Genomic DNA, 17,529 nt, shown 5'->3' with positions numbered 1-17,529 from the left:
CCAGTGGAGAGAAGAAGGAAAGGTGGTGGGAGAAGAAAACAGGTTTTAAGTGGAAAAAAATAAAATTAAGTCTTTTTTTTCATTAAGAATTGAAGGTAGAGTCGGGTGGTCTGCTTACCAATGAAGGACACAGCCTTGGTGTTGATAATGCCACTGGGTAGCAGGTGGAAATCGAACTCTTTGCCATCAACTACCACAGTGTGGCCGGCATTGTTTCCTCCCTAGAAAGGAAAAACAAATATCATCAGAGGCTGAAGAGACTGGGGATAGGCTGAGCCTCTAAGCCTGAGGCTTAACCCATATACTCTCATTCCTCAGTCACATCACCCTATGGAGGCTTTGGTCTGGCTGAAGAGGCATATTTAAAATGGCATCTTTGGGGCCCCAGAGTTAGTTCCCCAGGGTCAGTTAGCTTACACAGAGAGTTACTGCTCCCTCCTGGCCTCAGACTAAACCTTGACTCTTACTCCAGAGAGTTACATCCCTTGTCCCAGCCTGAGTCTTTATCCTGACCTCAGAGTGAACCTTGACCCTAGCTTTGGTCAATCCAGTCATGGAAACAAAAATGGAAGCCCATTTTTTCCTCTTTCATTAGGTCCCACAGGCAGCTTCCCAAGAAAATGTGACTGTTTAGTTGTTTGGGTTTTTTTGGAGGGGAGTAAAGAGGGGTATTGATGGAGCACATGAATAATCATTATATCTTTTTTTTCATTTCATGTACTTCTTGAGCCCTTCTGGCAACTTATGCCCCATCTTTCTTCAAAGAATAAAGAAAAAAAAATTTACAGTTCTACTTCTCTGAGTGCAGGATATATTTACTTTGGGCCATAATTTAGTTGGTTTTTAACCTTTCTTATTTCTCTGGATAAAATTATCTATAGAAAGACCCTTGAACCAAAGGTCAGATCAACTGGGTTATAGTAAAAGCCCCATCACTAACTGCGATTTTAGGCAAATTAGTTGACCCTTCTGATCTATAATTTCCTAATATGCATAAATCCTTGCTCTGTCTCTTTCTCAGGACTGCTGGAGGCTCAAATCAAACAACAGATGGGTACTTTGTATGCTCTAAATTGGTCAGTGAATGTGAGGGTGTGTTATTAGAACAGAATGTCAGAACTGGAAAAATCTTAGACCTGAGAACAAAAAAGGTCTGAGTTGGGAGGCACTGAGAGATTAGTTAGTCCAACCCTTTCATGTTCCAGATGAAGAAATTGAGACTCAGGAAAGGAGAAAAAATGCATTAAAAGATAACAGTAAAGAAAGAATTAGGTCTAGAATCATTTCCCTTACTCTTCTTTCCATTGCACAAAAGTATTTACTTCCTGTGGGTTCACTTTCAGTGAGCAGCAGGAAAAGTGAGGGTGGGGAAATTAGAAGGATATTTTACAATATGACCCAGGTAACTGAGTTATTGAATACCGTTGAAGACAGCAAGAACTATGGGAAGACATGGTTCTAGGATTCAACAGGTCTAGGTTTCAGTTCTCATTTGCTCAGTCTCTCTGTATATCAAACTTTTATTGTGGAGTTGTTTTCAGTCATATTTGACTCTTTGTGACCCTATGTGGGGTTTTCTTGGCACAGATACTGGAGTGATTTGCCATTTCCTTCTACAGCTCATTTTGTATATGAGGAAACTGAAGCAAACGGGGTAAGTGACTTGTCCAGGGTCACACAGCTAATAAGTCTGAGGCTAGATTTTAACTCACCAAAGATGAGTTTTCCTGATGGCTCACTTTATGTAGCACTCCTTATAGCATTGCTGGGAAATACATGCTATCATTACTCCATCTTATAACTGAGGAAACTGAGACAGAGTTTAAGTGACTTGCCTAGAACTAAGTCTGAGGCTTCCTGAACTCTCAGTTCAGCTCTCTATTTCATTGCTGTGCCTAGCTGTCTCAGACTCCTTCAAAAGGTTGTTGTGAAGTTCAAATAAGATAGTGGAGGTGAAAGTATTTTAAAAAGTTACAAGTGTTGGGAATTACTACCAAAATCTTCCTTGATTGACTAAACAGGAACCCTCCATTGTTGTGCTGAGCCAGACCCCAAGGCCACCAGATTCAACCATGAGTAGCCTAGGCAGGGACACAGCCAGATAGAGACATAAGTGTTAAATACTCCTGTGAATCCTTTTGGTGATTAATATTGAAGCCCTCACAGATGTGTGGCATATGGCCAGCCATACTACCCACAATCTGCTTGCCCATCAGGAACCAGGTGCAAAAAGACCATTTTTAGAAGAAAGATTGTTCCAAGTCTCCCTTATTCATCTGTTGTAGCTGGACATCATTATACAATAGCCGAGTATGTGGAAACTATGGCAATGTTGGATTCAGTCTTTAAAAGGTCTGCCTGTCTCCTTCCCAAGGTGGAGACAATAGAACATGATGGAAAGGTCATTGGACTTGGAAGCAAAAGTTGGTCCTGGCTCTGTCTTTGTCAGTGAGACCTCATGAAAGTCCCTTTTCCCAGAGATGCAGTTTTCTCCTTGGTGACAAGGGAAATAATGATCCCTGTCCTTATTTTCATCAATGAGGAGCAAATAAAAATAAAGGAAAGGAAATAGGCATTTATCTATCTGCCATATGCTAGACATTGTGCTAAGCACTTTACAAATATTAGCTCATTTATCCACAAAACATCCGTACTAGATAGATAGTGTTACTATTCCCATTTTACAATTGAGAAAAATGGAGGCTACTAGAAGTTAAATGACTTGCCTAGAATTACACAGCTAGTAAATGCCTAAGGCTGTATTTGAACTCAGGTCTATTCTGACTCCAAGTCCAATGCTCTAGTCACTCTGTCATCTAGCTACTTCAGATTAAAGTATTTTGAATAACACAAAAAAATTGGTAATAAAATATAAGATTTCGTTCTGGTTCCGTAACGTGTCTATATTGTGTCCCCAAGATATTCTCATTGTAAGGTAATGTAGTATAATGGTAAGTACTACAACCTCAGGGAATCCTAGATCTTTTTCACATCTCCCTCCTGGAATTAAGTTAACTCCCACTGCTTTCCAAAAAAAAAAAAAGGAAAGAAAAAGAAAAATAGACCTGCAAGAGCTCAGAGAGGATGCTTAGACTATAAGTAGAGTCCAGAAGACTATTCCAAGCCTCAGGGTCACACAGTTAGTAAATCTGAGACTAAATTTGAACTCAGGTCCTCACTGCAACACCACCTAGCTGCCCTCCTCTGGAAGCTTTTGCAAACAATATGTCCTTGGTCTTCATGCTTCATAATCCTTTTATCTGTGTAGAGAAGAGAGTCAAATTTCCTTCATGGCTTAGATCTCATGAACTGAGGATATGACTCAATATAAGGAAACACTTTCTAAGCATCACAGCTGCCCCAGACTGGAATTATCATGATAGGTAAATGAATTTCCGCTTCTAGCAGAAGCACCTGACATCACTATTGTGGAGGGGATTTCTGTTCAGACACTGGATGAGATGACATCTGAGGTTCCTTCTGACTCTGAAATGCTGTGATTCTGTGATCAACAAAACTTTTTCCAATCTGTCTTTAGGACCTCCCTGATTTACTGAGACTTGGAATGGTCTCCTCCTTTCATTCTTCCTAACCAGCTTATTGGTCCTGGAATTCAGTTCCAGATGCATCAATACAAACTTCTAGAACTATAGATTATGTATGTGAATCTTATGTACATATGTGTATATATGTGCATGTACACATATACATGTGTATACACACATACAGGGCAGCTAAGTGACTCAGTGGATAGAGCACTGAGCCTGGAGTCAGAGAGATCTGAATTCAGATTCACTTCAGATACTTTCTAGCTGTGTGACCCTGGACAATTCACCTATTTGCCTTAATCCACTGGAGAAGGAAATGGCAAACCACTTTGCCAAGAAAACCCCATGGACTGTATAGACATGCCATTTATGTTATCTGTCCAGGGAGTCACAAAGAGTGGGATACAACTGAACAATTCCAATGTACACATACAAATCTATGCAACACTCCCAGCCCAACTTTCTCATTTTACAGAGGTGGAAAATGAGGCTCCGAGCTAGAGGAAGATACTCTGCCATGATCATATAACCATCAAGGAGAGCTGAAATTAGACTTCTGAAGTTATCTATTTATCTTATTTCACAAAGGAAGAAATTGAGATTAAGAAAAGAGAAGTGAGTTGCCCAAGGTCACACAACTATTTAGTGGAAAAGCAAAGACTAAAATTGGAGAGTAATCTGTTATGTAAGCAAGTGCAAAATTACATGCTAGGTGCTAATTTAATGAATGGAGACTTTTGTGTTCTCATTGGAGATACCCTATGTAACTTTTCTTTTTCTTTCTTATGTTTCTGCTGAATGGAATAAAGTGGGTTTTCTAAGGGAGCTGAAATCTGTGGGGAGTGACTTCACCATTGAACTATAAAAGAGGAAAATCAGAGGAAGGAGTTCTAAAGTACCACAAGGATCCTTTGGTGATATGTCATAATAAAATGGAAGATTCCCTATTATGCCTACAAAGACTTTTGATTCCAAACTGACCTGAAGATCTAGAGCACAGTTTCTTACCCTGGGTTTGTGAACTTGGTATTAATTTTTGATAGATAATAGATAAAAAGATAGATGATGGATGATAGATATGCATATATATGGATAGATATTGATATATAGTAGATATAGATATATACATAAAGATAGATGTCTATATTTATATCAATATAGATGTATAGAGAGATAGACATATAGAAATTTAGAAATATAGTATACATAGATATAGATATTTATATATAAATATACATAGGCATATATATAGATACACACATGTATGCATGTCTATTTATCTATTGAAATATAATTATATATCTTGTACATATATATGTGTACATGCACACATATACATGTATAAAATCTATAACTTCAGTTTGATTTCCTTGTAATCCTCTATGTTTTATTTCGTACTTTCAGTTACTGATTTGTTTTTTCATCTGTAAGTATAATAACAACCCTCCACATACTCTCTGACCCAGTGATACTGGTCTCCTTGATTTTCCTCACATGCAATATTCCATCTCTCAACTAGCATTCTTTCTGACCATGCCCATGCCTGAAATATTCCTCCTCCTCCTCTTCACCTCCTGCCTTTCCTGGCTTCCTTCAAGTCTCAGTCAAAGACCTATCTTCTTTAAGAAGTCATTAAGAAGACTTTCAACCTTGATGCTACAGTGTTTCCTTTGGACATTTTGAATTGTCTGTCGGTCCATAGTTGTTTGCTAGTTGTCTCTTCCATTAGACTATGAGCTCCTTTAGGGACTAGTTTTTGCCTTTCTCTGTATCTCTAGGGCTTAGCACAGTGTCTGGTCCATGTTGTTCAGTCATTCAGTCATGTCCGATTCTTCATGACCCTGTGATCACACCAATGTTATCGGGGATTTTCCTGGAAAAGATACTAGTGGGTTTTCCATTCCCTTTTCCAGTGGATTAAGGCAGAAGTTAAGTGATTTGCTCATGATTACCCAGCTAATAGAGGATTTTCTTGACTCCAGGTTCCAGTGTTTCATACTCAGAGTCAACTGACTGCCTCTTAAATGCTTATTGACTGTTTAAGATTTTTAATACATTATTCAGAGAAAATATTATTCTGTGCTCCATCAGATTGCCAGAGAGGTCCAAGATACATGAAAAGTTAAGAACCTCTGGGCTAAAGCTCGTTACCAATTTCTGGAGGGAGATTCACAGGAAATGGTGGCTGAATTAGAAGAGAGATTTCTATTCAAAGCCAATGACTAAGGCCAAGATTAGACTGAGCTGTGGTAACAACTTACTGGAAGATGGATGTTGGGGATAAGTAGTTTGAAACCCTTGACCACTGATATTGTCTGTGTAAGATGTGACACACAAGATATTGTCAAGATGACCAGGGTCTAAACTACAGTGGTGGCTATGGGACTAGAGAGAAGGGATGAGAGGGAGAACTGTTATGGGGGCAACCTTATAGGATTATGGGAATGAGGGAGAAGGAAGAGTCAAGAATTCTTAAGTTGGGGGTTTAAAACTAACTGGTGGAAGGACAGCTGTATCCTCAGCAGAAACAGGGAAGAGAGGAGAAAGGACAAAGAAACCATGGCTTCATTTATATATTGTAGTAAATTTTGAGATTTAATTTCTCAAATATTTATGTTTTGTTAAACATAGATAAGTCATTTATATACTCTAGACCTTAGTTTCCTCATCTGTAAGAGAGAGATAATCATCACTATAGTGTCTACATTATGGGAATTTAGGTTAAATGCCTGTAAAATTTAAAGATGCTATTTATGACTTGCCTTGGAAAATACTTCCAGCAAAAGAACTACAGAGTCTGAATGTAGACCAAAGCATGTTAAAAAATGCTTTGTTTTTCATTCTCGTGGTTTTTTTGCACTTTTGTTCTTATTCTCATTCCCAACATGACTAATATGGAAATATGTTTAATATTGTATATATATAACCTATATCAGACTACTCACTGTCAAGGTGAGGGAGGAAGGAAGGAAGAAAAATGTGAAACTAGAATTCTTATAAAAATGAATAGTGAAAACTATCTTTGCGTGTAATTGGAAAAAATTAAAAATTTAAAAAATTTGAAGTGCAGTTTATATGTCTACTATTAACAATGTCTTATAATGTATTGTGCAAATAGATTGTGAGTTTTCTAAGGGTGGGCCCCATATCTACTCCTTTGCTTTCCATCTTCTCACAAATGTATGCAGTTGTCTACTCTTCATCTTTCTCTGTAGCCTGGATTAAGCTCTTGTATAGGCTACTAATAAATAAAATTGATTGGTTCATTGGGTGGAAGGTTTAGGTCTCAGGTGGTGATTGGGTCTTTCCAAATTTGACTCTGCAAATCTAATTATAAACTGATATCAGCCCCATTCTAGCACATCTGCCCCAGAGAGCTGAAGAAAAAGGAGATGGCACATGAGAAAGGTGAAGTTAGGGTATATTGAGGGATAGTATCCAGAGAGAAACAAAGCAAACCATTCTCTCAGGTCTCCCTGGAGTTTCCTTCAGGATACAGAGAGGGTAAAGGCATAAAATTCTTTCTCCATGGGATGGTCTGGAAGGTGCTTGTATCACTAGGTGCATTGGGATTCCATAGTTCGTTAAGGAGCCAGACAAGGTTAGACAATCACTTGATGAACCACCCAGGATATATTCAAACAAAGAAAGAAACCTGTGCTCTTCCCTTGGGGAGCTCAAAGAATGGGGAGAAAAAGAGGAGGAATAGTGAACTCAATTTTCAGAAAAGAAAGAAAAGGAACAAAGGAACAAAGAAGAAAAGAAAGAAGAGGAATGGACTCAGTTCATTCCCCATCCACAGCAAGCTCCCAGTCTGTTAGTTAAAGGAGGGTGTGGGGGGGGGGGGAGTTGGGTAGATGGGATTTACATATAGAAAAGAGTCCAAGAACAAGACAAGTCTAGAGTTTTCTGCTCAGAACCTCAGCCTTGTCTTAGATTAGATGAGGAAATCTGGATGGCGGGAGGACAGAAAGGAGAGAATTTCATGTAGGGAACATCACATGAGCAAAGACAAATTACAAGCTGCTGATTCATTAATAAAGAGATTATTCTAGTTAGAGTAGAAAGGGAGTTGATAGAGATAAAGTTCTAAAAATAAGTTGGGTTTAGATCCCTAATTCTAACCTATTGGATCTATATTATTTGACAAACAATTAGATGCCATGGCAGCAGGGGAATTATGGGTTGGGATCTGTACATTAAGAAGATAACTAGTATATAAAGGATGAATTGGAAAACTGATAGGCTGAAGACAAGGGAGGCTGGTTAGAGGCTATGATGGCACTAGTTCAGGCCAAAGATGATGAGAAACTAAAGTTCAGGTCTTGATGAATCTGTCACACATTTTTGTTCTGTTTTGTTTTGTAAGGCAATGGGGTTAAGTTGACTTGCCCAAGGTCACACAGGTAATTATTAAGTGTCTGAGGCTGGATTTGAACTCAGGGCCTCTAGCTGCCCCTGTGACACATTTTTAAAAGGAAGAATAACAAAATATAGTCAATAGATGAGATGGGGAGAAAGAAGAAGGAAGAGTCGAGGGTGACTTGCCAGTGATATTCTACCACAGTCTCTTGGATCTTCCTTTAACCTCTTTTACTGACCTGCCTGCTTTGAAAGTCTTCCCACTTCAGTTCATCCTTCATTAAGTCTCCAAAATGATTTCCCTAAAGTGCCGGTCTGACCAAATCACATCCTCCACTCAATAAACCGTAGTAGCTCCCTATTGCCTCTAGAATCAAATATAAAACCTTCTGTTTGGCTTCCAAAGCCCTTTATAACTTAGTCCCTCCCTATATTTCCAGTTTTCTGACACTTCTTTCCCTGTCATATTTTTCAATATTCAATATTTTTCAGTAGCTTCTTTGCTGTTCCTTGAACAAAACCCTCCATTTTTTGGTTGTGGGAGTTTTCTCTGGCTTTCCCCATGCTTGTAATGTAATGTAAGGGATGCTCTCCCTCACCTCTAACTCCTGCCATCCCTGGCTTCTTTCAAGTTATGAGTAAAATCCCATCTTCTTCTTTCACAACATGATTAATATGGATATATGTTAACAGAGTTAACTTATATAACTTAGATTGCTTTCTGATAGGGGAAGGGGGAGGGAAGAGATAGAGGGAGAAAAATGTGAAACTCAAAACTGGGCCTCAGAGGTTAGCCAATCAATCGAACTCTCTTTGCATGTAGTTGGAAAAATAAATAAATATTTAAAAAGATTAATAAAATCCTATCTTCAATGGGGAAACCTTTTTTCAACCCCTCTTAATTCTAGTGTCTTCCCTCTAGTATTATTTATTATTTATCCTGAATAGGTAAGTACAATTGTTTGTATTTTGTCTCATTAGATTGTGAATTCCTTGAGGGCAGGAATTATCTTTTACATATAGATGGTACTTAATAATTACTTCTTGACTGACTTTCTCCATATTCTCTCTGTCTCCTTCCCCTTCACCCCTTCTTCTTCCTATATTCTTAAGCCATTATATTGAGAGGGGCCACAGAATCATGATCACAGATTCAACCCCCTCACTTAACAGATGAAGAAACAGAAGAGTGGAGAAATTAAGAGACTTACCTAAGATCATATAGCTTCTAAATAGTAAAACTGGAATTTCAGTGTTCTTTCCTCTGTATCATGCTGCTTTTTAAAAGAGACTTGGAAGAATATTTCACAACTAGGCATTTGACCCAAGGAGACCAAAGAAAGGTTTCACATATGCCAAAATATTCATTACATTTTTGGGGAAGACTATTTAGAGTTAAGTGACTTCTCCAGACTTCTCCAGCTAGCAAGTGACTGAGGCTGAGATTTGAATTGAGATTCTTCTAACTCCAGGGCCAGTGCTCCATCTACTGAACCACCTGGCTGTCCCTCATTGTAGCAGTTTTCATGGTAGCAAAGAACTGGAAATAAAGTTGAGAACAATAAGACTACCTTTTTTTTTTAAGATACAGTAAAGGGGTAATTAGGTGGTACAGTGGATAAAGCATTGGCCTTGGAGTCATGAGGTCCTGAGTTCAAATCCAGACTCAGATGCTTAATGACTACCTAGCAGTGTGGCCCTGGGTAAGTTGCTTAACCCCATTGTCCTGCAAAAAATCCCCAATAAAATAAAATAAAGACACAGTAAAATTTTAAGCAGGGTATTCCTCAACAACAACAAAAAGACTTGGGAGGGGATATGATCTTTGCCTTCAAGTATCTTTTATGAAAGAATGATTAAACTTAAACTCTTTGACCTCTTGGAGTAGAGCTATAAGGAATAATTAGCAAAGAATTGGCAAAGAATTGGCAAAGAAGCAAATTTTATCCCAAATATTACAAAGGATGTGGGGGGGGGGGAGGCAGGGAAGGGGAGAGGGGGGGAGAGAGAGAGAGAGAGAGAGAGAGAGAGAGAGAGAGAGAGAGAGAGAGTTCCCTCTTGCAGCAGACCAATGAATCCTGAGAGCAGGGATTCTTAACTGTTTTTGTTTAAAGGGTGTGGGAATGAACACCAGTGGAAGTCTGGTGAAGTCTATGGATTTCTTCTCAGAATACTGTTTTTAGCTGCATAAAATAAGCTTAGAAAGGAAATTGACTACATTGAAATATAATTAGCAAAGTATGCCTATATTTAAAAAAATAAACTGTAAGGGGCAGTACCTGTTGTCTTTCTCTCCATTTCTGAGGATTACAGCAGCTATTACCTAATTCACTATTGAACACTCTTCAGTTCAAATGTAACTTTTGTAGACACAATTATGAGGCTTTCCCATTACTACTCAATAAGTTGACAGGTAACAGTTAAGGGATATCCAGACATGCTGTGACTCAGGGTAGAATCCCTCCTTACACATCATCACCCATTTGCAGAAGCAGGTTCAACAAACATTGTCATGGGATGAGGCCAAGTAGAATATATATTACACACAATCCAAGGTCTGTGTCTTCATCATCCAGTCACCCTTCCCTCTGCTGCCCTGCTCCTTATACTAAGTGAACTCTATATCACTGGAAAATTCATGGAGAGGGACTTGTCAGGGATTTTGTAGAGATTTCTATACTGAGGTTATCTAATGCTGACAATACAAAGATTAAACCTAGTCCTAAAGCACGTAGCATAGCAAAACATATACTGACTGCTTTTGTTGTGGGGAAACACAGAATCCAAGGTTGCCATGGGAGGGACAGAGTCAGTGAGCATCAGGTGACTAAAAGGTCAGAGCCAGCCTTTAGTGGTCTGTTTACTTATGTTTTGGGTACACTCTCTACAGTTTCCCTTGGCATGCAGGCACAGAGCCCAGGAGTTAGGCTTGGGGCCAGGGCCAGTTTTTGGATACCTATCTAGGCTACTGATGATGTAGGGAAATAGAGCTGTCCTCCTAACTCAGAGTAAGAAACAAGATAGGTATCTGAATGATTCTCTATATGCTCATTAAAATATGATCCTGGGCATTTGTAAATCTTAAAGCTTTACAGAAAGGCAAGTTATTCATTCATAATGAATTTTGTGAAAATTTTAAACAAATATGGCCCCAAAGAAAAAATACGAGAGCTTCTACCAAAATCTTTACAGAGGAGAAGTGTGAGTGGACGTGAATGCGTGTGTGTGTGTATGTGTGTGTGTGTGTGTGTGTGTGTGTGTGTGTGTGTGTGTATGTGTGAGTGAGTGTGAGTTTGTTGGAATTTCCAAGAGTATGGAACATTTTACCTATTAGTTTTTTTTTTTGATATGTTGATTAGGTTTACTGATACTTTTTCTTTTTTAAAAAAAACATAAAAGCTTTGTCCCATGGGAGGAAGAGAAAAGGAGAGATATGGGGAAAATTTTGCCATTGTTGCTGTTCCCTCATTCAGTCATGTTCGACTCTTTGTGATCCCAGGGACCACAGTATATCAACTCTTCTATCCTCCAATATCACCCAAAGTCTGTCCAAATTCATATTTGTTGTATCTCTGAAAATATTTATCCATCTCATCCGTTGTCATCTCCTTTTCCTTTTGTTGTGAATCTTTTCCAACATCAGGATCTTTTCTAATGAATCCAGTCTTCTCATTATGTGACCAAAGTATTTAAGCTTCAACTTCAATACTTTTCCTTCCAATGAATAGTCTGAACTAATTTCTTTAAGTATCAACTGATTTAATATCCTTGCTATCTAAAGGATTCTCAAAAGTTTCTCTACCACAATTTGAAAGTGTGACTTCTGAAGCACTCACATTTTCTTCTAGTTTAGTTCTCATAGTTATATATTGCTACTAGAAAAACATAACTTTAACCATATGGCCATTTGTTAGCAATGTAATATCTCTGGCTTTTGGTATGCTGTCTTGATTTGTCATAGGTCCTTCCAAGGAGTAAGTGTCTTGTAGTTTCATGGCTGCAGTCATCATATATAATAATCTTTGAGCTGAAGAATATAATATCTGACACTCTTTCCATTTCTTTTCCCTCTAGTTGTCAGATAGTGATGGAACTGGTTGCCAAGATCTTAGTTTTTTTTTAATTTCTTTTTTTTTTCCTGGAGGCAATGGTGTTGATTTGCTCAGGGTCACAAAGCTCTAAAGTTTCTAAGGTCAAATTTGAACCTTCTTACTCCAGGGCCTGTAGTCTATCCACCATGCCAACTAGCTGAAACTTTTAGCTTTTTTTAAATGTTAAACTTCAAACCAGTTTTTACACTATCCTTTTTTAACCCTCATCAAGAGGCTTCTTAATTTCTTCCCTTTCTGCCATCAGAGTGGTAACATGGCTGATATTTCTCCTGGTAACCTTATTTTTGACTTTTGGTTCATCCAGCCTGGCATTTCACATGTTGTACTCTGCATATAAATTAAATAAATAAGGTGATGATAGCCATTTTGTCATACTCCTTTTCCGATCTTAAGCCAATCAGTTGTTCAATATTTGGTTCTAATTGTTGCTTCTTGACCTGCATCCAGGTTTCTCAGGAAACAAGTAAGATGATCTGGTACTCCCATCTCTTTGAGGACTTGCCATACTTTGTTGTGATCTGCACAATCAAACACTTTAGTGTAGTTAATGAAGCAGAAGTAAATGTTTTTCCTGGAACTCCCTTGCTTTCTCCATAATTCAGCCACTATTAGCAATTTGGTCTTTAGTTTCTCTGCCTCTTTGATAATTTTTTTTTTTTTAGGTTTTTGCAAGGCAAATGGGGTTAAGTGGCTTGCCCAAGGCCACAGTATCTGAGGTCAGATTTGAACTCAAGTACTCCTGACTCCAGGGCTGGTGCTCTATCCACTGTGCCACCTAGCCACCCCATAGCCTCTTTGAAAACCAGCCTGCTCTTCTGGTAATTCTCAGTTCACATATCGTTGAAGCCTAGTTTGTAGAATCTTAAACATAACTTTGCTGGTATGTGAAAAGAGCACAATTGTTTGGTAATTTGAACTTTAGGTTTGGGACATAAACTAATCATTTCCAATCCAGAAGTAAAAAACAAAAAAGAAAGATATTATTATTTTGAATAATAATTTCTCTCTATTCCATTGCCTCAACAAGGCATTGAGGTTATCCTGAGAATTTGAAGATGCTGAATACAATCCCAGTTATAGACTGTCTACTACTCAAAGACAACTTACCAAAGTACTTCAAGATCAGTAGATTGGATAATAGATGATTAATTATTTAGCCATGAGAACTTATGAAATAAACAAATAAGAAAAGCAAACTGTTCCTCAGTCTGGTATGCTTCCACTTGGAGCATTTGTGTCCAAGGATCAGTAAAGCATATAGAAGATACAAAGAATCACATTTTAAAAATCTAGAAGCTTGAAATTAATTGCTGGTACTCTAAGTGCAAGATCATTTTCATTGAATTGACATAGTACTAGAGCATATCAAATTTGATATTTTTTTCTATAAATTAAATGAGAAAACAAAAGGAAGTTGAAACTAAATGAAGGGAAGGAAAACAATCTGCAGTTATACAAAAAAAACCTTAGTAAACAGAGTGCATGTAATGTACCTTTGATTCAGCTAAGTCACTGCTAGAACCAGGCACAAAAGAGATCAAAATGTGCAAAAATATTTTTAGCAGTTCTTTGTGTAGTGTCAAAAAACAACAATAACAAAAACTGGAAACTAAGAGGATGTCCAATAATGGAGAAATGGTTGCATGAGTTGTGGTACATGATATGATGGAGTATTTTTGTGCTCTAAGAAATGAGGTAAAAAATTAAAAAATGAAGCAATAGTTGATTTCAGAAAGAAATGAAAAGATTTACATGAATGGAAGTCAATTAAAGTAAGCTGAGCCAGAAGAATAATTTATACCACAAAGTTGATATTATTATTATTATTATGTTTTTGCAAGGCAGTGGGATTAAGTGACTTGCCCAAGGTCACACAGCTAGGTAGTAATTAAGTGTCTGAGGTCAGATTTAAACTCAGGTCCTCCTGACTTCAGGGCTGGTGCTCTATCTACTGTGCTACCTAGCTGCCCCATTGATATTATTTTTTAAAATGGAACAGTTTTTGTTCTGAAAGAAATCACTAGTGATTGGACTTCAGAAAAACCTGTAAAGACTTGCATAAACTGATGCTAAGTGAAGTGAGCAGAATCAGAACATTATACATACTAACAGCAATATTGTATGATGATCAAAGCTGACTCTTCTCAGCAGTACAATGATCAAAGACAGTTCTAAAGGACTTGTGATGGCAAATACTATCCACATCCAGAGTAAGAACTATGGAGTCTGAATGCAGACCAAAACATACTATTCTCAATTTAAAAAATTTGCTTTATTTTTTCCTCTCATGATTTTTTCCATTTTTGTTCTGATTCTTTCACAATATCATCAATAAGGAAATATATTTAATATAATTATACATGTATAATCTAAGGGAGGGGGAGGGAAAGGAGGTAGCATGAAAATGTGGAACTCAAAACCTTACAAAAAATGAATGCTGAAAACTATCTTTGTATGTAGTTGGAAAAACAAAAAAATTGTTTAAAAACTCAATTAAAAAGTTTTTTTAAAAAGAGAGAAAAAATGGAACAATTTGAGGATTCTAAAAACCAATGAAGAATGAAATGAGCAAAACCAAGAGAACAATTTCTGTCATGATAAGTTTGAAAACTTTAAAAACTAGGATCAGTGCATTGATTACCCATGATTTTAGTGATGAAACATGCTATCCATCTCTTATCAGAAAGTCGATGGATTTAGGATGTGGAATGAGTCGTGTATATTTTTTGTATATGGCCATTGGTGAATTTTGTTTTGCTTGACTGTGTATATTTGTTACAAGAAATGTGCTTTTGTTCTTGGTTTTTTCCACCAGGATAATAGGAAATAGGAAGAAAGCAGCTAGATGATGCATTGGAACTGACAACGTGAATTTAAATTTGACTTTAAACTCTTACTAGTTGTGTGGCCCTGAGCAAGTTACTTAGTCTTTGTTTCTAAACAGAATTCCAGGGATGCTGTGATAATTTAATGAAATAATAATTGTAAGCTGTTTAGTATAGTGCATAGCATACACAGTGAGCACTATGTAAATGTTAGCTGTTTCATTATTATCAATTTTAAAAATTAGAGAGGTCAAGGAGATACTACAGATGTGAAATATTGCATGAATTTGATATTATTTAACTGTTTAACTTTGTTACAAGAAACCTCTCATAAAGTGAGAGTATTCTGTAATATGAAAACTATAAAATACATGTAAAATTTTTAAATTAAATGACAACTTAGATTTCCCTTGAAATGGCAAATAAAAATGCTCTTATCATGTTCCCAAAGGCATTTCATGGAAAAGGTCTTCTGACCTTTGCAATGTTTATGATGAGTCCAAGTAAAGAGACCATTCTGAGGATATCTATCACTTATACACTAATATTTGTTACAGAGGACGAAGACATAGAGAAATTTTATAAAGAAGTGGCAATAGGCACAGGAGATGAAGGTGAAAAATTTTTGGAAAAAATGATTTTGCATTGAGTTAAAAGAAGTAAAAGACTTTATTTAGACTATATAAAAATCTCATTTATATGTCACGAATTCTCTGGACATGGTAAGCACTAAACATCACATGCAAAAAAAAAAGAAAAAGAGAAAGAGAAAGAAGAAAAAAATGATCATATTTTAACAGATAGGAAATGATTGGTTACTAATATGTCTAATTCACCTGTCTGTTAATAGGGAGGCTATTAACTAGTTAGGGTAAAAGTCAAAATCAATACCATAGTAAAGAAAAAATATATAAGAATGTACTGTAGACAATTATAGTAGTTCTAACTAGACCTTTTGAAACAAGCTATTTAAAAAATGGGAAATGGATAAAGTACAAGACATTGATTCTGATTATCACTATTTTCTCTAGAAGTTTAAATGAGATATAAAATGATTAAAAACATACTCCATAATCAGGAGTACAAAATAGTCTGGAAATTGCCTTGATCCACAAACATTTGATTCTCTTGATCTGTGCTCCTAAATTTCCTTATGGTCTCCAGAAACTCATTATCTTGAAAGGTCACATCAATTCTGAATCTCACATTTCCTCCCTCTGGGCTCCTCCCTTCCTGACTGGAGACAGTGGAGGGTGGACAAAGATGAGAGCTCCTCCCAGATTCTCTAGTTAAGGAAGGGACCCATCCTACCTTTTTCCACCCAGACTTCATCATATCCCTGCATCTGGTTCTTCCACCCCTCCTTCAACTTCTTTTTATTTATTGTTCTCCCAACAGAATGTGAACTCCTTAAAAGGCAGGATTATGTTTTGCCTTTTTTTGGTTTCCCTGGTATTTAGCACAGTGACTGGCATATTAATGAACTGTAGCTTAATAATGTTTATTGCTAGTCAAGACTAATTGATTCTTGCAAAGTAGAGAGATACAGCTACTAAATGCAACACCAGCTTGATAGATAAACATTTCTAAAGTAGGGTCAGGATGGAAGATTATAAGCAGCCAATGCTTCACAGAGCAGCAAAGTATGCTGGAGAGGAAACTGAATCTTTTGAATGCTTGGCCTAACACCTGACTAAGCCAGATCATCCCGAAAGCATTTCTAGATGAACCTGTAAGGAAAATAGACAAAAAAATGAAACAAATCTGTGAAGGTTTCTAAAATGATATATTTTCTTTATCAATGTCAACAGAGCTTTACAATGACTGTTTGTACTAAATATTTCAGTATCTCTTATGCTATGTAGAAAAGTAGAAATGGAACTTTAAAGTTGGAAAGTGTAGTTGGCCCATAACAAGTATACACAGAATCAATCTATTATGAAGGTAGCACTATTTTCAAAGCATTGGGTGTGCACTCTCAAGATATCTGAAAGAGGATAAGATACTAAAAGATGATATGATCTTCCAGATGTTACTGCTTGTAGATGATATGGCATTAATTGCAGCAATCCCCCCCTCCATTAATATGGAATTGTCTCAGTGAGATTCATGACTATTCAAAAGAGATAGGTGGTGCTAGCTCCTTTCTGAGTGGAATGTTTCATTTGCTGTTGGATAAAAATCACTATATTAGATATGAAAGTGCTTTGTTAATTTTAAGCTCTAAATGAATTTTTGCTATTGTTGTTAATAATTATTATTTAAAAGAACTTATAATTGGAGGCTGTATAAATTATAAAGTGATTGTTGTGTCAAAGTAAAATCAAGAAAAAAGATTAAATAAATAATCTACATAAGAACAACTAAAGAGATGAAAATATCCATTTAGACATACAGTTGGGAGTAAGTGAATCTATCCATGAATATCTCTTGAGCAGTCACTCTGGATAAACAATAAGTATTCTATGAAACCGCTGCTGATTCCCTCATCTGTTGGGACTTTCAAACATTCCTAGAGCAAGCACCATTATTTCCCTAACTTCCTAACTTTTGGTCATATAGGCATCCTTCTCCCAGCCAAATATAAGCTCCTTGAAATCTTTTCATTTTTATCTTGTAGATGCTTAATAAATATTTATTATACATAAATGAATTGTATAGAAATGAACCAAACCCAAAATT

General features: G+C 36.9%; 1 protein-coding gene across 1 annotated transcript in view; it reads right to left on the bottom strand.

Annotated features, from left to right (window-relative positions):
* ADSS1 (adenylosuccinate synthase 1) overlaps positions 1–17,529 on the bottom strand; it is a 71,354-nt gene that overhangs the window by 39,921 nt on the left and 13,904 nt on the right. The window contains exon 2 of the mRNA XM_074213232.1: positions 119–221. Coding sequence (XP_074069333.1) covers positions 119–221 — 103 coding nt within the window. The remainder of the gene's footprint in view (positions 1–118; positions 222–17,529) is intronic.

The sequence above is a fragment of the Macrotis lagotis genome, chromosome 1 (assembly GCF_037893015.1).
Source record: "Macrotis lagotis isolate mMagLag1 chromosome 1, bilby.v1.9.chrom.fasta, whole genome shotgun sequence".
In the NCBI taxonomy this organism is placed as follows: Eukaryota; Metazoa; Chordata; class Mammalia; order Peramelemorphia; family Peramelidae; genus Macrotis; species Macrotis lagotis.
The sequence above is the reverse complement of the archived record's forward strand: the minus strand, read 5'-3'. Positions and strand labels throughout refer to the sequence as shown.